Source organism: Aptenodytes patagonicus, chromosome 8, assembly GCF_965638725.1.
Source record: "Aptenodytes patagonicus chromosome 8, bAptPat1.pri.cur, whole genome shotgun sequence".
NCBI lineage: Eukaryota > Metazoa > Chordata > Aves > Sphenisciformes > Spheniscidae > Aptenodytes > Aptenodytes patagonicus.
Window position 1 is genome coordinate 9,494,294 of NC_134956.1, and position 23,716 is coordinate 9,518,009.

Sequence of the window (23,716 nt, forward strand, 5' to 3'; positions counted from 1 at the left end):
GCAGTGGTCTTTTGAAGACTCTGATATGGGAGAAAAAGTAGAAAGTAGCCCAGGGAATGCCTTCTTATCAGCGCTTCAGTCTGGATTAATTTTCCTGGAGAAATATAACAGCTCTGACCATTTTATCTTTTTCGAAGCTTCTATAAGAGCATGATTGCAGTTTGAAGTTGTAGACCATCTGGTCCAGGAATTATGGTCTGCTATATTTCCACTGGGATCTTACAGATCTGGGACTGTGCTTGAAACATTAACAATGGTGATCAATGCAGCTACTTGTACACACAATAAAAAAAGATTATGCACATATTTATATGTAGGTGTAACATCCCTTTATGCTGATGATTAGCGGGCTGTCTGTGGAAATCTTCATTGACAGTCCAATAAAAAAAAACCTTTGAGCCATGACTTTTATGAGTTCTGTGGCCCAAAATTTCCAGTTGCCATAACTAAGTATTCTCGTTTTCTCCTAAACAGTTCTAATCTCTTTGTTTTACTGCTGGATCTAGAATAAATGAATTACCATTAACAACATTAACTGTTTCAAATTCAGTAAGATCTGTGTCAACTGTCAAAACATAATGAGTGCTCAAGATAGTAAATGAATAAACCTCTCAACTGAATAGAATTAATGCACTCTCATTATCTTTCAGATGCTGCTCAAAATAACAATGGATGTTGTTCTTTTTTGTTAGAAAATGCACATCTGATTTACTTATGTTAGGCAGCAGGGTGCTAATCAGTGCAAGGAATGCTGTGCCACTTAAATTGGAGCTTAGAGCCCTTGCTCACACACCAGTACAAGAGTCATGGTGCAGTGTGTCCCAATAAAACACACAAACTGAGACCCCTGAAAGGAAAATTGGGACGTACAAAGGAAAATAAAGTCCATAATGACCTAGTGGGAATATGGATACTTTAAATAAGAATGATTTGTGCATCGTTCCATGTAAGCACAGCATCTACAAATAAGGACGTGCGTAAGCATAGATAGCACTTATGCACATGTATGTGTGTATATGTGTACCTTTCAGCTTTTGAAGTAAACTACTTCGTTTGATAAATTACATGTTTGCTTTACTCCACTGCTAGTCCTGGAACTTATGCTATTAGGGCAATTTTCAGTGATTGCATTAAGCGAAGAATATTACTGCAGAGAGCTAATTGCTGGTTGTCAAAGTCACTAGAAAAAACGTTGTAAGGAAATAGCAATATTTATTTTAATGAATTAACACTTTTCATGTGTATCGCTGTATATGGTATTTACACTATAAAATGCTATATGTGATACATCAAAAAGATGTTTAAAACATCAAAAACAAAAACAAAAACAAAAGTCCTGCACTTAAAGAGGAACATAAAATTTCCTGCTGGGGATGTGGAACATGGAATGCCATCTGTATTATATGGCACTGAGAAAACTGATTATGTTTGGACCTCTATTTCATAGCAGATGGGTTCATTAAATTTAATAGCCTCCAGAGCCTTTAGAAACAGTGTTAAAAACATGTGGAACATGCTGAGACACTTCACTTCGCGCCCCACAGTCATTATAACTCTGGCACAGACTATAAATATTACAGTACTTTATTTCCATTGAAACGGATTACTATTATAATTATTTTTCCTAGTGTACATTTACATGAGAAATGCAGAATGCAAATTGTACTTTTTCAAACTTTGAGATATGCAGTTGATTTCTTTAAATGCATTTTACAGTTCTTTGCACTTGGAGGCTTTGATATAGAACTTATTTTTATCTTCTTCCTGCGACATCAGCAAGCAGCTGTAATGCCACAGCAAAGCTGGGTCTTAAGCAGCTCTGCTCCCAGTGTGGTGCAAGTAAGACAAGCATTATGTTAAACCATAGAAGGGAAATCAGAGCAGTGTTACATCTTGGCTTTTAGCTACATATTGATTCTCTTTTCTAGTATTTTATATGATAGCATTACTACAGTTTGACCGTGGTCTCTGTTCATCTTTCATCACGGGAGCACAGAGAGATTAAATATCTAATTTCAAATCAGAGTAGTTCCTGCAGAAACATTGCTTTAAATGGAGTAAAAACTCACTGCTTTTTGAAATATTCTCAGAATTTGATAGCTAAAGGAATATTTTAGTGCTACTTACTTTTTGATTTTTAAATGATGTTTCAAATGAGAACAGGAAAGTTTTACCATGTTTAAATGCTTTGACATCCGTCTAACATTCTTTCACCTCTTCATTTACATGCTCTGATGTTTAAACTAAATTACTTTTTTACAAACTTTGTCATATTTGATTGCTATTTTTTTCAAAAAATAACCCAGTTTCCCAATAACTGTATCAGCTTGTTCTCGTACTATAATTCTCAGTAATGCTCTTCAGTTTCCATTTCCTATCCTACAAAATGCTGTGACTATCCACACTATCTTTTACTGTCTTCTAAGGTCAGTCTTGGTTTTAGGTTGTACAGACCATTTTAATGTGGATTTTCCCCTTCTTCACATTACTGACTTAAACTCCAATTTTGTCACTGACCATTGCTGATGTTATTATCAAGACCTGCGAATTTTAATAAACCACTGAAGTCCTACTATGGTAGATGATATATGATGACAGGATTAAATAACGATACCTTCCTCATGTAATTTACATTCAGAGTAGTAGGTAAGAATCGCCAGTTGCTTAGAAAGGGCAGAGAGTGTAAGGACACAGTAAGACAGTATAGGTTAATGCAATAAACAATTAACGGTCTACGAGATCTCAAGTATGAAGGGCAGTATGTGAGAACAGGCACAAATGCATGTTCCAGTCTTTCAAATTGTAGTGCCCGCTTCTACAGGGTTCCCACACAAGTGTTCTTTGTCCAGATCTTAAGAATCATGGAGTCCCTGCTTGAGTTTGGTTTTAAATTCCACTTAATTTCATGGAAGTATTTAGGTGGTCCAGTATTTACAGCTCTAATAGTTTTTCCAAGCAGTTACATTCACAAAACACATTCTGTGATTGAATTTTGGAAATCAGAAAATTCAGTAAGGTTTGAATGTTAAAGGAACAAGTTTTGCTGTTTTGAGAGCTGTCAAGCGCAATGATATTATGTTAGGACTTTGTTGTGAATCGTTAAGCTTTTCTTTGCTGCTTTTGCTGTAAATATGGTGTGTCTTGTGACATGATTGCTTTGCACAAAATTACTGTTTCTTCTTATATGAAAACTGATTGGATGTATGTGAAAAAGAATCCATAGAATTACAAATGTCTGTAGGTTTCGCCTGCTGGATGTTCTCCTACCAGTTACTACATACAAATTACAGAGAATTGCTCGGCTGTTGAATTTGATTAACGGGCATATTCATGCCAAAAGGGTATTGGTCTCATTTGCAGACACCTGCACACTAGAGATAGAGCAGCTTGGGACCATTTCCAGCTGTGGTCTGCCAATGACATACAGTGCCTTTAGGTGAGGGGATGAGGGGACAGAAAATGCTTTTCATTTCCAGCTTGTTTCACAGGGAATTTTCTGGTTTTGTTGTGACACAGATATAAAATCAAAAGGTGACAAGTCACTAACTAGAGGGAGAATTTGTTTCTAGATCTCTATTTGCTATGGTGAATCCAACATTTAGGAGGATATATCTATTCTTAGTGAAAATAACTACTTAAAGGCATTCACAGCTGATAACTGTTTGTCTGTCTTTGATCTTATTGCCTCCATTCTGAGTGAAATTGGGTTAATTATAAGGAAATTGTAGCTATTTTGTCAGATATATTACCTTTTTTCTCTCTGTTCTTGTCTTTAGTTTTCCCATAACAGATTTTTTAGGGTAAATGATAATGTAGGAAAGCAATGAGTTTAGTATAATGTACTAAATCCCATCCTTTGATCTCATATATGTCATTCTTTGACTTTCTGGAAGAAAGAGGGCGGTGAAGATGAAATATACTTTATCTGTACTGGTAATATACTACACTGCTGGAGTAAAAACCTGAAATAATAAGAAAGACTTATTAAATTATTGGTGCCATTCGAGCTTTGCTGCAGTGGCAGAATTCAGTGCAAAAAGGAAAAGAAGAAGAGAGAATAAAAGGAAATAATCTCTTTTGTCTATTGTTCTGCAGATATTGAAGTTTTTAGTTATTTATAGCTCTCCTTTTTGTATAATCAGGAAATTTCACATATAACTCGCCATGCACACGATACAGTATACACATGAAAGTTAATGTTTGTCACAGGCATTATGACTAATATTTACTTTGAAGTTAGTAATTTCTGGAGAAATTATTCAGAAATACACTTTGTTCTACAAGGAGTAATAGGATGTTTCCTACTGATGTTCTTGCTGCTTGACAGCAAGGCATTTGACCTTTGTCCACACCGTTGTATTTTGTCAGATCAGATCTTTCCAAGCAAGCATTTCCCTTAATGATTAGTTGAAAGATGATCTAATCAGCTGGTAAATGCATGATCTTCAGCAACATCAGTATCGGCAGGAGAAAGCTTAGAACACTTTTAAGTGTTTTCTCTGGAATTCGTAAGAGCCATTTCATCTGCACTGATGTCAGATTTTTTGGGAGGAAAATTTAACCCCCCTAAATATTAGTTTACATTGCCTAGTTCTAGGTAAACCATTGAAATCCCTAAGGGTTGACACAAGGAGCCTGCAGGGCCATTCCATTTAAGGGCTTCTTTTACAGAATATGATATATTTTTTTTTTTACAATAGTGTTTATTTAGTGGCACATAAATACTACAAGAGAATACGCATTAGAAACAGTATACTAATACCAAGGAACAATACAACTTACAAAGCTTTCTAATGTCTTTTTGTTCTGTTGCAGCCAATGACATCTGTATAATAATAAAGGCCTCAGTTTTCAATATTGTTAGGTTTATTCCAGAAAACTGTCAAAAAAAAAGAGTAAACTACCTAAGTCAGCTATATGCTTGCATTCCATATGGGTTACATTTGTTGATTATTCTTCTTTAATTTACTCTGCAGTAAACCAGTAGTATCTCCATTTATGTACCTGTAGTTACACTGATGTAAAACAGAAGACAGATTCATGGTATTAAATCTCAGTTTACAGGGCTTCGATTATACTTCTGTTGACTGATGGAACAATTCTAACATTTTCTTTCTTGGATTAAAGCCTTAAAGCCTCAAAAATTCAGGAGTTACAGTGAAGAGCAAGTTGCCTTTATAGGAAAGAAAAGTTTAATTTTTCTTCCCTCCTTCACCCTGTCCTTTTTGTGTTACAGTTCAGTTTAAGAAAATGGAGAATCAGTGAAAGCTGATTTTGCAATAATCAGGTTTTTTATTTTCACGAAACTTTTGCTGTGTAGCCAACTACAAGATAATGGGTTTTATCACATTTTGGATCCTAGCATGGCTAAAAAAGACCTTAATGTCTGCAAAGAGTTCTAGCTCTGAGATAGCTGAAAGAATTTTGAGACCTTTTCTTGTGAGATCTTCCAGTGAAGGAGTGAAGTAGTGGTAAAATTTTCTTGACCTGCTGGATAATGCAATAAGGGGAAAAGAGCAGAAGGTGCTGAAGAAATTTGCTTCAGGCCAAAACTATTCCTTGAACTAGATTTCACAAGCATTGTATTTAATAATGAGAAACTGCATATTTGAAATTAACTTAGATCATCTAGAAATGCTCTCAAATTTGTGATCTTCCAACAAAGCAGAGTCTTGGCTCTTGGCCATCAGGTCAAATTAGCTCTTAGGAAGCTTTGAACTTTCAAGTTGTGCAGAGTAACGACAGAAAGCTGCTTCTGAAATAAAAAAGCAAGAGAAATATAGCTCTTTCTACAGAGTGAGTGAATCTTTATAGAGCCTGATGAATTGAACTTGCAGTGTGAAGAGTCCATAAAATGTTCTATGGCTTTTTCGATAAAGTGTAGCTATAAAATATCGGTGTAAAACTAGAATGGTGAGATACATTAGCTACATACTTATTAGAAGGGTATGAAGACAGAACCTGTTCCTCAAAACAGAGCTAATGAAGAAGCAGCAGCATTGATTATGCCATTTTATCATTTATAATGGCAGCACTAGCCAGATCTGTGGCACCAACCTACCCACAAACCGATATAAAAATACTACAGGAAAGGCAAAGACTATATTGTTAGATTAGGAGTTTATCCACCTAAGAGATTTCACAATGTTAAATGATGGAGCATTTTCTAAGCTTTTTTTTTAAAAATTATTTGTTTTATCATATATTTTAAAAGTAATGCTTGTAACAATTAGAGACTTAAACCTGCCCTCTGGTCTTGTACATCCCTGCTAGCTAATAAAATCAGCTGCTTTGCTTATGCATGCGAACCTGAAACACACGTTTCTAATTTGGAGACACGTGATGGCCACCTTGCTACTAGAGCATAGTATTTTAGCATATTGTTAACTTATTTCCAAAATACACATTGGACATTTGATTCTCAAATGTTTATACAAAGCCTGAACGTGATTTTTATGGAGATTTGTTTTCTGGGTTTAGGGAGTATGCCTCCTTCCCTCACAAAGCAAAACAGTACATTTACACATCTATCTGAGCTCAATTCCTAGGTTTCTGACTGTAGCTTTTATTGCAGCATTTTCGCAAGAAATTTGTTCCTTCTTTTCCATTATGCTTCATCTGAACTTTCGGAGATGTGCCTTAAGATGGATCCATCGGTGTTTTGCCCTTTCAGAGGCAAACTGATAAACAAGAGAAAAGGTGATTCCCTTTGAAAAACTGTTTGAAGCTTTTCATTTAGTAGTTGTGCATAAGCTGCCTTTCCTGCTGCTTTCTAGTGCCCTTGATCTATTATCATATCTGTGGATTTCTTCTTCTCAGCGAATGAAATTGTGCTAACACTTTTGTGCCTTCTTTCTTCCTTTAAAATTCATCCCCTATTGTTTAGCAGCTCAAATAATCTTACGAGCGTATAGTATCTATCTCATTACGCCCTCCAGCATACTGCTCCATTCAGAGCAGTTCTGGGCCATTGGTTACTGACATAACCTTCAAGGTATTTTGTGCTAGCTAAATACAAAATTTGTGCAAGAGTTTTGCTCATTCAGAAGTGATACATGGGGAAAAAAAAAGAATAAAATATAGTAATTATTGTGAATGTATTTGTTAGGTAACTAACAAAGCAGATTGTTCCCTCTATGAAAATGTTCAATGTTTTAATCCTAAAAGATAATTGGTTCCAGCACTTAGAGGCCTATACTGGTTCCAGTCTTTGCATCAGACTGCTAGAATCAACCAGCTGATTTCAAAATATTTTTGGAAGGACTTGTTTCTAAGCAAGTAAGAAAATCCAGTTAATTACAACCTCCCCTCCCCCAAATCCAGCTCCATTTTTCTTTGCCTTGATATTCCTAGAATCTTTTGCATCACAGATTCATGTTCTTACAAGATCAATTTAGTCCTCTAGTTAGCAAAAGCAGATAGATTACCTTTATTGTGTGTAACAGTCTTACTGATGAGATTCTCAGTGCTGATTTTTTCCCTATCCCTGATTCTTCTGGTCTTGTTTGTGCGTGCTGAACTTCAGTCATTCAAACTCAATCCATACTTTCCCTATTTTTTTCCCTGTGTTTGTGTTAAACATTCCACAGTATTTTTGCAAGTGCCTTGCTTTGTCCCCGTATTAGCCAAAGCTTTCCGTTTTCAATTACAGGTTCATTGTTTTCACCATAAAGTAAAAAAATCAACAACTGCAACAAAAAGAAGCTTAAATAAAGATAATGGAAAGCAAAATCATATTGAATTAAATATTGTAAACAGGTTATGTCAATCCACTGATGTCAGGGCAGGTTTTATACAGGATACAAATCTTTTTATCATTAACCCTGTGTCCTTGACATAAAATTATGTATAAACCTTGCAATAGGTCAGTTTTGCCTTCATACCTGTAAATAGTGTCCCCTGCAAATAAGAAAATGTTTACTTCTACAGGAAACTGCGAGACATCAAGTAATTTACAATCTGTTTCTCCATTGCATGTTTTGTGGTCACAGTCCAAACTGTACTGGTCTTGAAATGATGCTGTTTACATGTAATAGAGTAAATGTCAGCAAAAGATTCTTCTTCCTTATTAAATGCACATTCACAAGGTTAAACTGAATGTCTGGTACGAATTGTGCTTAATACAAACTTGCAAAGCTAGGTCCTAAAAACCTTTCATCATGGTACATTCCTTCACTCCTGTTAGGTTGTGAACACTAACTACAGCAAGGGAGAAAGGATTCTCAGATTTCTAAGTTGTACCCCTAAAATGCATGGATTGATTGTGAGAGTAAGGGAGAGGGACAGAGAATAAGGGAATGGAAGCAGAGTCTTGCTACACCCTCCACTTTCTGGCAGAGCAGCGCTCTGGACACACAGAAGAAATGGTACTCTCTGAAAAAAAGATGGAGAAAAGAGTGGTTTGGGATAATTCAACTATACATGTTCTTACAGCCATTCCCTTTTTAGCGCATGTTGGATGATTACAAATAGACTATAGAAAAACACATCTGTTTTAGAAGTGCAATCCCATTTAATGCAGAGTAGCATGCTAAAAATCACAAACACAATCAGTAAATCTAACTTTTAGAAGAAATTCCAGCTTGCTTTACACATTCATTAAGTCAAATACACTTTCATCCCTCCTCAGAAATTGATTATCGTTAGTTGTTGGTCTTACATTGACATGTAGAGCAAGTAAAATTTAATATAGAGCAAGATCAAAGTCCCACTGAACTCACTGCAAGATTCTCATTGACTCTAATAGGTATCGGGTAAGGCTCTTCTTTGGTTTTGCTTTGAGGCCAGTGTGGATTTTATCATGGGAGAAAGGGGATCTGTGTCTAGCTCCTGAAAGGATTTATGATTAAGAAATGATTATTCGTTTCTAGAAGGACTGTCAAAGACTTTGCCCTTTTTTGAAATGTGAAAAGGCATTTACGTGAGAATAGATGAGTAAATGAATGAGTATGTATATATGCACCTATCTTCTGAGGTCGATTCTTTTTTCCCTTCCTTCTCTTCCTCCCTTCCTCTCTCCCTCTCCTGGTAATTCAGAACAAGACTTTACAGTACAAAGACCCTGCTTTTGTTTTTTTCTTTGAAACACAAGTATGACTTCTTTTTTCAGCTCTTGTTTTACTAGAATGCAGGTTTTTTTCCTCTTACTAGAACTATTTCTCTGGGAAGGATTCTCCTGCTATTATTTATCGCCTCCCTAACAGACTTTCTAAATGTCTCATTTAGAAATAATTAGCATTAGTAATAATTAAAATGACACTATCTGTTCTTCTAGAGGTGGTACAAATGGTAATAAATACGGAAGAGTATTAAGGGTATATAAGGAGAAAGAGCCTAACCATATAATTTGATGCCATTTTACATGGATAAGAACCAGAATCTTACAAGTATGTTGGATGTCATATTATGTGTAATGTTCCGTTTTAGAAATTTCTTTTCCTTTTGATATTATGAGTAAGAGCAAGGCTGAAAAAAAAATGCTTGTTGTCTAGAATATAGGTGTATTGTTTTCAGTTCTCTTGTGTAGTAGACAAAATGAACATTGTATTATTGTCTTATACAATGTGAAACCTCTTTAGTGCTCCTAAGGTTGAATACTACATGGTTAATTAGAGTGTAGCTTGAGGGTTTTTTTTTTACCAGACTTTAAAGGTATGATCAGAAGCTCTTTCTCAGTTTCTGCCTTAGTTCTGTTCTGGCTTCCCTGGTTATTCTCTTTGGATGTCTAAAAGCTTTTTGAAGGGCTATTATTTAAGTGTTCAAGATAAGTTTGCTTATAATTGGAGTTGAAAAATTCTGGTCCTACAAAAGGGATAAAGAACTGTTATCATTTGACAATCCATATCCAGTTCTTAATCCACTTACGTACACCTTTTTGGTATCCAGGGATTCCAGTATTTTTTCATCTTTTGAATAAAAATTTATGTGATTTAAATTGTTAGCTTTCTAAACTTTGTGGTGCTTTAGAAAATCAACTAATGCTAAAAGCAAGCACAGTGAAAGAAGTTGCATAGTAAATACTTTAAAATAAATTAACAAAATTAAGAGAAAAATATTAAAATACTGTTTTCCTGTATCTTCAAAATTTTACTTAAATTAGATACTTCACTGTAGGTAAGCTCATATTCTCACCTTTGTAGTAAACTTTGATCTGGTGGTATAACATAAGTTGAAATTGATCTTGTTCGTAGACTGGTAAAAGAGAAGGGGACACATTCAAGACACAGACAATTCTTATAGTTTATTAAAATCATACTACATCCCTATTACTTATATGAAAGCAAAACCAAACAGTCGTTCAAAACAAACAAGCAAAAAACCCCAATGTGCAGTGTAAATAAAATAATTTTGGAGGCAGCAGAAGACATAAAGGTTTCCTCTGTAATAATATGATTGCTATACCAGAAAACAGTAAAAAAACAAACAAACAAACAAACAAAAAACCCCCAAAACAATAACAAAGATATAAATTTCTTTTAATTATTTTCAGGTTAACTTAGTGTGCAGCGTGAAATATGATCGTCAATGAAATGTAATGGCATACATTTTCTCAGTAGCAACAGAAGTTAGAATAATACTTCCAAATTATTTACATTGCTATGTTCACTTCTGTACCAGTAGTATAAAGAGACAGACTGACTGACCACTAACACTGATTAAAGCAAAACAAAACAAACTTGAAACCTACTATCTCACTAAAATTTAAATAAACCACATTAATGGAAATATGGGAATTATCATCAGTCATGTAATTTAAGTTGTATTACAACTTCAGATTTTATACTAATATGTATTTAAGCAGTTTGGAAGTTTCTGTTAATTCTCAGGGCCAGGAACATTTAGGGACCTGTGCCTCTAGATCTAGCAATTAGTACTGAAGCTCTGCTCAGAGATGGGAACATTTCAAGCACTGTATGAATTTTAAAAAACCTACTAGAGAAGTCATTCACTGCTAGAATAACTATGCAGTCCATGTGTTGGTAACCAGTAAAATACAGACACTAGGTTTAAATAAGCACAGGAAATCATCCCGAAGGATAGCTCTTCGCTGCTGGTGCTTGTCTGTTTATCCATCCTCTTAGAGTCAATTGCAGAGCTCATGTTTAGTGATATTACAGAAGATATTAATTAGCTTTAGACCCTTGATGTGTTTGTAACCCAGAATATTTGCAACAACTTGAGAGCTGGAACTTGTAGAAATTTGAAGTTGGTGCACAGATCCTACATGAGCTACAACAAGGACTATCAAAACCACCAGCCCCTAAAATAATATTATCCCACTTTATGCAAGGTGAGTCTATGTGTTCCCCAACAGAACAACCCAATAGAACAAGTTTTAGAGAAAACTTATTTACAGTCTCACAAAACAGTGTTAAATTTCTTTACGGTGGAATGAAAATGTACTATGCACATTTAGTTCTCTTGTTCATGTTGTCCACAGTTGAAGTGCAATTGAACTAGTTGTCTCCGTAACTTGAAGAAGGTCACCCTCAAAATGTAAAACTTAATAATCCAACAATCAAATAGCCGTAACATTTTGAAAAGACTGTTCTTAATTATTCTGCTTTTGGTAGCACTCTAATACTGATGATCCCATTTTTAGAAACTGTTATTTTCAGTGTTTTCTGTATGAGATAAAAAGACTAAATATGCAGATTTTAATGTAAATTGTGTCACTTAGATGATACAAGATCAAGATCATTTGGTATTGAATCCCTTGAAAAATCAAGATACAAGATCAAGATACATGATGTGTATCTTACAACCATTAATTTTATTTGGAGTTGTCTATATTTAGAAAAATATTCCAATTCCATGCATGAATGTTTGTACAGTTTTTGTTTAGGAAGGAAATATCTACTATGTAACAGATAAGAGAATAGTTCTATCAATAATTTCTATAGGGAAATCTAAATACAGTAATGTTTATACATAATATATGTTTGCATATATAAACAGAATTAACCATGGACATCTATTTTGCACTAACAAGTTTTTCTTTATTGATGTAATAATGAAAATAGAACTCACTCCCTTTAAACACACTTGCTTCAGGCCAAAATTTTGTTCATGGTGTGTGGAATGTTCATGGAGTGTCTTATTTCATGAATTGGTTCTGCTACTTCGATCTTTAGTCATGTGGCTTATTTGTAAAATTAGCATAATTCTTAAAAAAATAATTATTTATTTATGACTGAAGTTTCTAACCAAACTTTGCATTTAAAGTAATCACTCTGGGTAATTTAAATACAATCTTTCCTGTAAATATTTTGTATCGAGAAAACTGTTAGTTTATGCAATTAAAAGAATCACAGTCACAGACTCAGAATAACTGAGTCTGGAAAGGACCTCCCATAGATCATCTAGTCCAACCCTGTGCTCAAGCGGGATTAGATGGAGCAAGGTTGCCCAGGACCGCGTCCAGTTGGGTTTTGAACATCTCCACAAACTATCTGGGCAGCGTGCTTCAGTGTTTAATCCATCACTCCTACAGTGAAAATGTATTTTCACTGCAGGAGTGAATATTCCTACGAGTATGGATTTCTTTTCTGTTAACTTCAACACAAACTTCAGAGAGCAGATGCAGACAGATTATGACTTCATTAACCATTTTAAAAGTTGAGCATATTTAGATTTTTTTTTTGTTAATGATTCTCATTTTAAAAACACAGTTGCTAGACGGTGCGTTAGAAATTATTCAGTCATTTACATTAATAAAAAGTTATGCATTTTAGAAAATGTGTAAAATCTTCAAAGGGTGGAGCCATTTCATTACAAAGATGTTTGGAATGTATATGTAATTTTTTAGTGTACTCTGCTATTTCTTAATTCCAATCTGGTACCTTTGCAGCTCCTGTGCTTTCTCTTTTGCATATTTCACAAGAGCTAATTTCTCTCCTTTCTGTCATCTTTACAGAATTCTTTTTAAAGAGAGAACTAGAATTGTAGTTTTCATCTATATTTTATGACTCTCTTCTCCATAGCAACATTTACATTTGCTCTGACTGGTATACTTTGCATACAGTGCACAGTCTATCCTTGACTAAAATGCTGTAGTTACTGCAAAATATGTGGTAGCACAGTAAAACAATTATGTGAACAAAGAAGGATTTGGTATTGAATCCCTTGAAAAATCAAGTGCATTTTCCTAGAGATGTTGGCCCAGTAGGCTGCAGGTTAATGTCACTCTTTTAGTATTTATACTGAAATCTTAACATCAGGAGCATCCCAGTAGAAGGCTGAGTTTTATTTCTTCCTCCATGTATGCATATAATTATCTATGATGCCTCTAGTACTTACATAGTTCTAGGAAGTGGAGAATAAGTGCATAAATTGTAAAAGAGAAATTGCCAAAATTTAAATGCTGTATCTTATAGCAACCAAGTAGATTTTAAAGCAGAAAATTTACATTTTCTGCTAAAAATTGAGAGTTTGAATGTTCCTTCTATTCTCTCCCAAGTTTTTTGCCATTTTGGGGAAGAGCTGTGGAAGCCTGCCTAGCAATGTATGAAATACTTTGCATTTCTTTATACATGTAAATAAACCATTATCTAGCCCTACATTTAATCATATTATATGATGCCATAAACAACCAACCTATATTATAGAGTACGTGGCACATGTATGCACTAAGTGTTCTATTCTTTTTTTGTCTCATTCTTTTTTGAGGAGCTTCACTGATAGGTGTGACATCTTCCTCCTTGCTGTGGTGTTAAGTACGGGACCTACGTGCTTGCCAAAATATTTCACATCTTTCCTGAAAGTGTATTTCCAAAAAGTAAAAGTTCTAATACATACATTCAATGCCAAATTCAGAGTCCATATGTGACATGTACAGGATGAGTCTGAACATTGCAAACCACCATAAATTTAGCTATGCACACGTTAAATTTGTTGCAGCCCAGGAACTGTTTACAGAAATGGCTGTACTATCAAAACTGTATTCATACTTGTTGATTATTTACTGGCATGTTTGTACTTAATTTCTATTCATTTGTATTATATCTGATTATGGAACAATCAAGTCAGTAGGGTTGTCAGCGTTTTTCTGAGACTGGTGACACTGAAATGCTTGGCAGGAGAACAGGACTGTGGAAATGAGGTCAGTGACTGTAAAATAAGAGTTATTTCTTTATTTTTGAATGCTTTAACAAATATATTGCAATAGCAGAATTTTTTTGAAAAAGAGAATTTCATGCAATCGTTATTAGAAAAATAGAAAATGGAAAATTAATTTTGTAGTGATTTATATTATTTTTGTTTCTCTAATAATAGAAATCATAGTTTTTTGGTATAACAAGAAACTGTTGAGTACAATTTAGTCTGCAGGAGATTTTTTTTTTTTTGCTATTCTTCAAACAAACGTAAGGTTGAATTCTGATCCAACAGAACAATAACTTTATAATTCTAGTATGTTTTCCTTTAAGACTTCTAGACTTAGTTTCTTGGAAATCTAGGACATACAGTTACATAATGTTTTGAATAAATTGTTGAAATGGCCTTAAAATATTTTAGAAGTGTATGGCCTTTTTGTTTTGGAATTATCATGAAGTCATTTACAGAATCAGTCTTTATGAACTTCTTTTGTTAAGGGTGAAAGGAGACAGACTTTTATGAGGTCTGGCATGGAGCACTTAGCAGAACTACTCATCCTGTAACATATGCCTCCTGCTTCTAAAGACAGTATTTCAGATCTATCTATGGTTTTGTCTGTTTCACTCATGTTGGCCCCGCAGTAATCCGATCCGAGAAATAGTGCAACATCCTTGATGTTGGACTCCTTTGCCTGTCTTGGTTTGTTTTACCACATTAGTAGTGTCTGTAATTTTTCTTTTTCTGATAATACCAAACACATTTCCACGAAGGGCTCAAAACAATACTAGATTATTTGCAAATGTGGGAAGCATGACACTATGTGCAATAACAGTACTGAAAAACCTCCTACAGTTATTTATTTTGTGTTATGTTGTGTGACAGGACCCCAAGTTGACTTGAATTTAGAGGTGGAATTCTCAACATGTCTTACTGGAATCAAGCATACTGTGAACTTCAGGGGGCTTGCAGGCTCTTTACAATACAAAACAGAATAAGAAAATTTGTTCGGTAAAGAAAATTTGGGTTTTCTGGGAAAGACAGATTAAAAGAAAAGAGTTTGAAAACAACCCCCCCTCCCTTTTCTTCACTGTGTCCTTGCAAGGCCCTATGCTCTAATCTTGCTCTTTAATCTATCCATTTTTTTAAGTTGCAGCAAAATTTACACAGTTTCATCAAGATCCCCGAGTCGTCTTTTCTACATCAGAAAATCCTCTCGGGTGTCCCCTGGTGCTTATAGGTCTGCAGGCTCCTGTCCCTGCCATACCTGGCAGTACTGCAACAGCCTCTTCTTACTAAGCAGTTGTGTGGAGGAAGGTACACTTCCCTTCGGAGGGCTCCTCCTAACTCAACCTGCAACAACCAGGAGACAGCAAATGGCCAGACTTCCTCCCTCCACCTCAGCCACAGTCGTTTCAATAAAACATGTGTTAGCCAGATGGTAAACTAGGAGGAAGTAAAACAGATATACGCCCTATCATGTATCTTCTTTGGAGACAATCACCAGAGGGAGGAAGAGACACTAATGGAAAACAAATAGGAACAGGAGGTACTTTGGTATGGTTGGAGCTGAATAAAGACACCAAAATGGCATAGTACCATAGGTACAAGTAGGCCGGGAAGATCTGCGGTGCTTTTGGAGGGCCAGGGAAAGAGCACATAGTTTACTGCAAAACTGCCTCTTGGCAGTGTATAAAGCAAACCACAGGAATCGGTGGTACCCGCTGGGTTTTACACAGAGACAGGCAGTTTTTAGACTATGCAATAAAGGGTCAGACCAGAGGACTGTTACTGTTATTGTTAGGAAAATTATTTGTTTCCTATGGCCTCCCAGAAGGGGTAATGTCAGACAAACCTCCGTAGTTTATTTCAAAGGAATTTGTAGCAATTATTAAACTGAGTTGCTGACGCATAGGATCTTGTAACAGCCAAGTTTCAAATCAGCAACAGAATGAAGATTTGTCTGGCTGTAACAGACACAGATTTTTTTTTAATTTTTTTTTAAGGAAAAGACTGCGAACCTGGATTTTGAAGCTTAGGCGTAAAGTGACAAGAATGCCAGTGCAGGAAAAAGCATAATGGAATGTAAATCTCATCTGCTGACCCTATTATTCTTAATCAAGGCTTTGACTACTAATATTTTAGAGCAAAGAAATATTCTTGATTTTCTAAAAGGCTATAAATGGGATTGACAAACTGAATTCAGCAATAGATAATATGGAACTCTGATTTGTAAACTCTTATTAATGTGCTCTTGAAAATAATCTCAGTAAAAGCAATAGGGATAGTTTCATATACAAAAGCGTGTAGCATCTAGTTTCTGTGGTAATTATTACTAGGAAATCCTCACTTGCATTCCACCTGACTGTAATTCCCTCACATGGCAAAACTTGACCAAACCATATGTATCTGAAGGGATGTGCTCAAACAGGAGTAAACTCAAGTTCTGAAAACAAGTAAAAATTATATCAGAGTACTAATATTTGTATAAGGATTCAACTTAAATTTGAAGTCCTAATAGAGCATTGTGTTTATGCATGCATTTGTGTTTTGGGTTTTTGCGTTTGTTCAGGTTTTTAATGTCCCCCCCCTCCCTCCCCCTCCTTGAACCTATCTCCACTGTATGTGGACTATAAGCTTTCTAATTTAGTTTGAATGTTATCTGGAAGTATTTCTGAAATGATACTCCTGTACCTAACGTTGCATATGTTGCCTTGGATGCCTTGACCATACTTGAAGTACTGTTTTGTAGAATATGGCATACAAATTAGCTCATTATGAAAACATACGAGTTTGCTATGAGTAGTGGTCTTGGGCAAACTGTAGAGTTCTTTAGTATTTATTCCAAAGGTGGAAATTTGGACATCATTCTTTACTGTACCTGTCTTTATCTGAGATACAAATGAAAGCATGCTTGTAATTTTTACGTGTATTTAGGAAGAAGGTGGCATTTAACACCCCCCAAAAAAAACCCCCCACCCCCCAAAAAACCCCACAGTGTTAGAGAGAAAACCAGTTTCAGTGCTACAATAGGAAATTAAAAAAAATCATATTGCAACTTTCTCCTTTTGTTTGAATGAAAAAAAGAAAAAGCTTCCACTTACCAGAGTCAAAGTAGTTTACCAAGTCGAAGACTAATAAGTAGATAAATGTTCAGAAAAGCTTTAAACTGCTCTAAGTAATGCTTTAACTTGTTATACAGGATTTAGCTCATGTATTTACAGTTCATCAGGTATCTGCAATTTCTGCAGCAACCCATGTATATCGTTCTATATAATCAATTATTTAAACAACAGGCTTTTAAAGAAACACATATAGGTCATACTTTAGTGTGATCATGGCTCTTATGTTGCTATTGGATCATTCTAGTTTTAGGATGAAAAAATTTTACTCACAGCAATTCTCCCTGCCGTGAATTTTGTTACGTTTTATATTGTGAAAACAGAGAAATTGCGGCTGGTTGCTTTCAGTATTTGTGAATTAGAGATCACGTGACAATTCTCTTTCATGACATATATTAATGTCGCCATTAGCTTTTAGCAGAGTACTATATGGAAGTTGATTTTTCTATCTGTTTTAATTCAAAGCAAGGACAAAAGGTCAGTCAGTATCTCACTAGAGATCTTGAAGGTCTTTTTGCATATGGTATTGATTCACCTGCCTGTTTCTGTGTTCAGCTGATGCCAGTAAAGAAACGATATATATTGGAAAAAGAAATTTTCTGAGAAGGTGGATTTAGCACAAGGCTAAATTGCTGTGTATGGTTAATTTCTCGACGAGTATGAAAGTAAGAGGAGAAGAATTCAGAAAAAGGGAAAACTGTATTGTGCCTATAATAGTTCATTTTTCTAAGTTCCTCTCCATTACCTACAATGGGTTTTCTTTTTCCTAAAGTGAAAACAGAACCCATTTTTCAACTCTTGATAAATAAGGTATTTTATATGTAACGGAGTCTACTGCCTGCTCTCCATGCCTTTTTACGTGAGTTGTTGCTTACAGTAAACACTGTGCATACAACCATGTATGGCTAATCTTGTCTAAGAACATCTGTGTGATATAAATATGCATATATGCATAAACACTTACCTTTTATTTGCATATATGTACATATAATCATACTTGTGTTTACAGTACAGAAATGTATTGTTCCATGCATACATTATTGTATATTATGCATATATGATAATATGTCTGCATAAGCAGTCAGTAACTTTCTATTACCATTTTGTTTTTCTTTCCTCTGTCACAGAGAATACAATCTTCTACTTTAATATGATAAACCGCTCTCAATGTCAATTTCATTCATAATAAGTGTAGGTTTAGATGTTTACAAACCAAGAATGGCTGGTTTTAAAACTAAAACTATCTTTATGTTGAATTATATTTGTGTACAGGAAGATGGAACTACTTCACAGTTCAAGTGTGATACCATATCTGATGAGAAAACAGCCCCTCTCTTAGTATCGTGGTATTTAACAAATTGCATGGTGCTTTTGTGATACCTAGTAGAGAAGCTGTCAAATAATAAACTAAGTTAATAAGCCCTCAATAAGTTGAATCAATTGGCAATGTAAACCTAGTTTCTCTAATTTCTTTCCTTTACACTTTGTTTTATATTATGTTTGTGATTTTATGAATACAACAGCTAAAGTAGCTGTTCAGATTGATTTAATGTATAATGATTGCTTGTTCTGTTTTGTTGTTTTCCAGCTCCCTCAGGCTCAAAAGGTAAAATATTTTACTCAAATCTTAGTTATTCAAAGTAGTCACCAGTCCTTCATGTTTCCATGGTGTTGTGAGTATGGTACAGTAGTGATCAGTGAAACAGCTAACTGTAGTGGGGGCTCTGGAGTTGAGCAGCAAGAAGGGTAGCTGACATCGAGGCCAGCTAAGGTACTTGCTGAGAGCAGCTCTTCAAACATATGAGCTATTTGGACATGATAGGCATATAGTAGCCTACAACTTTAAAACAACAGGGAGGCTATTTTATCAATAATTTGGAAAGAATAGTAAGGATAAAAAATATCACCCCATTACTCCACGTGAAACATCTCTGGATCATTTTGTCTCTATTGTAGAGTCTGCAGAACCCATGGTATAGCTGGTACCCTTTCACTGCTCCCCACTGTATCTATCAACACACCTTTGAACACATCCAACATTTGACTTCTCTAATAGGTTGCATACAGTTTTCATGTAACATGCTCTTGCCTTCAAACAACTTCTGCATCGATACGGTATGTTACCGGAGTCACCACTGCACATCATGATAGCACAATGATTGTGGCAAACTCGAAGAATTGCTTGATGCCTGTTGCATCATCCTTATATATTTCACAAATATAATTAAAGCTTCCAGAAAATAGAAAATCTAGATGCTGGTTTGTAGTTTGTGGTGAAAAATATTGAAATGAAAAAATGAATAGAATATACTGGGAAATTGCAATACTTACTTGTCCAAGTCATTCTTACTGTGCTAGGTAAAGCACCTTTAATAAGAAATGTCATAGCAATTAATCAGTTAAACATCACTGTTATTAACAGTCTCGGATGATGACTGAAGTTCAGCTTCTAATGAAAGCTATAGGTTAAGTGATCTTCAATGAATAGCTTTTGCAGAATGGTGAGGAACTCAAAGCTTTAAAATGGTTAATCGATGTATCTCATCCACTTTTTAGTTTAAAAAGCAAGAAATATGAGCATGGGAGCTTTTATTTTTATGATGCTATGTATATTTGAAATTTCCTTGCTTGTGGAGCTCAGAAAATTCTATTTGAAATCTGCAGGTAACGTGCTATTTTGTGACACTGGACTATGTCCATAGTTTGTTCTTGTGTTTTGATAGTTGCAGAGCCTACCAAATGTGGCATGGTAACAAAAATTGTTGCTGCTTCTTTTTTCTTCTGGAAATAGATGGTTTAAAGAAATCTTTTGTTTACAGCTTCCTGGAAAAGTAGAAGGACTAAAAGATTGGCTAGACTGGCTAACTCTGGCTTTTTCATGTTCACCTGCTTGTCTAAAAGTTTATGCCAAACGCTTCTCCTAACGGTTTGCAGAAAGAAGAGACGGAGTGAGGTTATAATATGCTGGTGCAGAGAGATATAACCGGTCAGGCTGTTTACCAGACTGTGTCATGTGGTGCTGTATTATATGTTCTGATTTCCACAATTCTGAGCTACTAAAATACTGTTCTGGTACAAATTACTCAAGTTCGAGGTTAGTGAAAAAGCACAGAGTTTTCATGGAAGGTCAAAAATGCCAATTTTCAGTGTGTTTACCCCTTGAGCAAACTAATGAAGAACTAAAGCCACATATTTTGTATATGTATGCATAACGTCTAGTTGACTGTATAATACTTTCATGCAGAGAAAGAGGAAGAGGGGTGGGAAGGAAGGAATGGGATGGGGAGGGAGGACAGATACAAGTAATCCACGTGGGCTTTTGATAACTTCAGGTAAGAAATAAGCCTTTTCATAAGCATGGCCTGGTAGCTTATGAACAAAATGAGAATCTCTTGCTATCTGCGAGGCGAAGGGAAGCAGCACAGGGCTGATGCATGCCTTTATGAATTACTTAGTCACTAGTGTACGTGTTTTGCCCTATGGTGTCTGAACTTGTACTGTATTTTTGTTGGAATCTACGTATCATCTTGCAAATGTTTTCTCTATAAACATTTCAGTCATGTCTCTCTAAACATGTTCACTTTAGTCTTTGAGTGATCTGAAAGAAAAATGTGGCATTCCAAGTTTACCTTTACTATTTTCTATCTGTTATAAATACTTGGTCATCTTGATGAAATGCATTATGTCTTTTATGTGAAACACTTTGGCTACAGTCTTCTCAGTGTTTAGTCAATGTTCTATGGTGGTTAGCTATTGATTTTGAAGACCTGTAGGTTCTCATCTGTCTACGGCAGTTAAATAACAATTAAAACCTGTTACTGTTATGCTATCTGCTCTAAATCAAATTGTTGCAAATTCAGAATTGGAGCACAGGTGAAATGAAAAATGAGGAGTTTAAGGTGGATGTGTATTGCACCGCAATATTTGTCTTGAAAAGATCTTTGTGATATAGCTTATACTTAAAATAGAGAATACCACAAAACCAAATAAAAACCCACCATAATTTCAGGTGATAGAGATGCTGATTTAATATGGTTATGTAGCTTTCAGAAGAAAAATGTCTAGGAAGAGCTAATGTATCTCAACGAAAGAGCCACTATCCAGAAAAATGGAACAAATTCATGTGAATTTCGTATGTCCTCTATGTTGCTTTTCTGCATGTTTTTAGGTAAACATCCCACAGGGCTGTGAAAATAGTAATAAAACAACCTAATAACTCAAATTTACCTATTTTCAGACTTTTTCAGTTTGGCTTCCAAAATGACCTTTATCTTTGAAACACTTTTGAAAAGCAGCTTTTGTATTCATCGGTGAGCAAAAGCTGTTCTTCCTTAATAGCTCAAAAAGGTGTTTTTTTCCTGGTAGGAAAGCTTTACTTGCTTTCTTGAGCAAACACAGCAGGATTCAAAATCTGTTGTCCTACTCCTGCTGTGATGTTTCATTCTACTTAGCTTGTGTGAAGAGGTAGAAGTGAATAAATTAGGCACACAAATCAGAAGCAGATAGTTGTGTTTAGGAACATTTACGGAAGTTTTTTTTAAATGATTCTCTCATGAATGGAATCATATTTCCTCCATATAGAAATGTTTTGATGATATTTGTTGCCCAAAAGTTCCTGACAGCTTTCTTCTCTCTTTCTGTGTTATCCCTTAACTTCTGTAAGTAGTGTTTTGCCCTCCTTTTATCTTGATGCTATCATCTTTCAGCCATTTGGGAGCATCATTTATCATTCCCTGCATCATTTACCTTCTTATACTTTGAAGTGTTGAATTAACTGTCACTGGGAATAGAAAATAGAAAATTTGCAAAGCCGCTATTTCATTGAAGTGCGTGACTAGTGATTTTAGCATTTTTATAAAATTATAGGAGTAAAATTGAATCTAATGAAGTACAAAATAATCATGAAGTAAACACGTTGACCCTGATTTAGCATTCCTTTGGATCTGTTTCCTGCTAACAAGAGGCTATTGTCTTTCAGTTTCATAATGTATATAAAGTTGAGTTTGATTCAGAAAACTGCATTAAAATTTTCACTTACATGTTAATCACAATCTTAAATTTAGTTTCCAAATTTCTCTGTCACACTCCTCAACAAGCAAGCTGACTTTTAATAACATTTTTGAGTCAGCAATTAGCAAACTCTAAGTAACTATTTTACAATATGAGGGTTTTTTGGTGTTTCATTTCTGTGTGCTAAACATGGAAATGTCTCTCTAACTTAATACACTCACACAGGTTCCTATATTGTCCCAGGCCATAATTTGAATCTAAGCCAAAGTAATAGCTATTCCTTATTCTTGTAGTCTATATAAAACACAACTAAATGGTTAAATTCCAATTCTCTGATGCTTCCATCCTGCCTCATGACGCTACTCAGTACATAAAAGCACAGTAGTCACAGGAGAAGACAACACCTTGTGAAGCAAGCCTATGCGGAGTGGGGAAAGGAAGAAGGGGGGTGGGTTGGGAAGGTGGCAGAGTTATAACAAGGTAGTGAAGAAAAAACAAAGCTTCAGCATGAACCTCATACTTCAAATACATCCCTACAGAACTGCTCTCTGCTGTGAGTAAAGTTTCAGCAGCAGCATTGTGGTAACCACTTTCAACACTGGTGCCTTGTCAGAGGGTTTGCAGTGTTCCCATGCCCCACAGTTTCACCCCACTTTCAGTCCCTCTGAACATAGCAATGTTTTTCCCCTACTTTTCAATTGTTTTTTCACAAGGCTGTATAGGCTATGCCAGCAGACCTTCACTTTGACCTATTTCCTCACTCAAGTCCCTTAAGTCCTATTTCCTTCCAGGTCTACGGACCAAAGGTTCCTGTGACAGCATAGCTGCACAGCCTTCCTCAAACTGTTGCTCGAGTGCCTCTGTTTAGCCCCATCATATCTCCTAACCTTGCTTCATTTTTTGATTCAGAATGTTAGCTCCAATTTTAAGCTCTGTCCTCTAGATATAACAGCCTATGGACCTTTTCTGCACTTCAGCCTGTTGGTAATTTAATTAAATATTGTGGAAATCAAAGCTCCTGTTGTGGGATGGTAAAAAATCAACTAGGAACACTGTAGGTCCAGACAGATTAGAATTCAAAGGAATATTATTGGGCTAGAGATTAGTCTATGAGCAAATTTGGGCATCGTTGTGGTTATTTGATAGTTTCCATGAATCAGAATTGGTGGGAGATTAATCTGACTTTACTTGACACTGTTTGCTGCAACAGATATCCTGTTCTGTACAGTTATTACAGTCCAATGTAAGTGCAAAAATGAGGAATATGTCAAGCAACAAAAAAGTTAGTGTAAAAAAAATTTCTTATTTTGTTTTGCTAGGCATTGTTTAAATTGGGAAATGAAGACTGGATAGAATTAGCACTATGGGAGTTAACTTCTGAGCTGAGCTGAACAGTCCTGCTAGGATTTCCAGATATATATCATAGACATAATAAATCTGCATTATAAAAAAAAGATATTTTGAGGTTTCAGATCTAATATTTTCTTGGATGA

At 35.4% G+C, this 23,716-nt stretch overlaps 1 protein-coding gene across 3 annotated transcripts in view; it reads left to right on the plus strand.

Annotated features, from left to right (window-relative positions):
* CACNA2D3 (calcium voltage-gated channel auxiliary subunit alpha2delta 3) overlaps positions 1 to 23,716 on the plus strand; it is a 479,723-nt gene that overhangs the window by 321,964 nt on the left and 134,043 nt on the right. For 2 of the 3 annotated variants that reach the window (XM_076346275.1, XM_076346277.1), the window contains exon 14: positions 18,802 to 18,819. The exons of the other annotated variant lie outside the window; for it this stretch is intronic. In XM_076346275.1, coding sequence (XP_076202390.1) covers positions 18,802 to 18,819 — 18 coding nt within the window. The remainder of the gene's footprint in view (positions 1 to 18,801; positions 18,820 to 23,716) is intronic. 3 annotated transcript variants of the gene reach the window in all.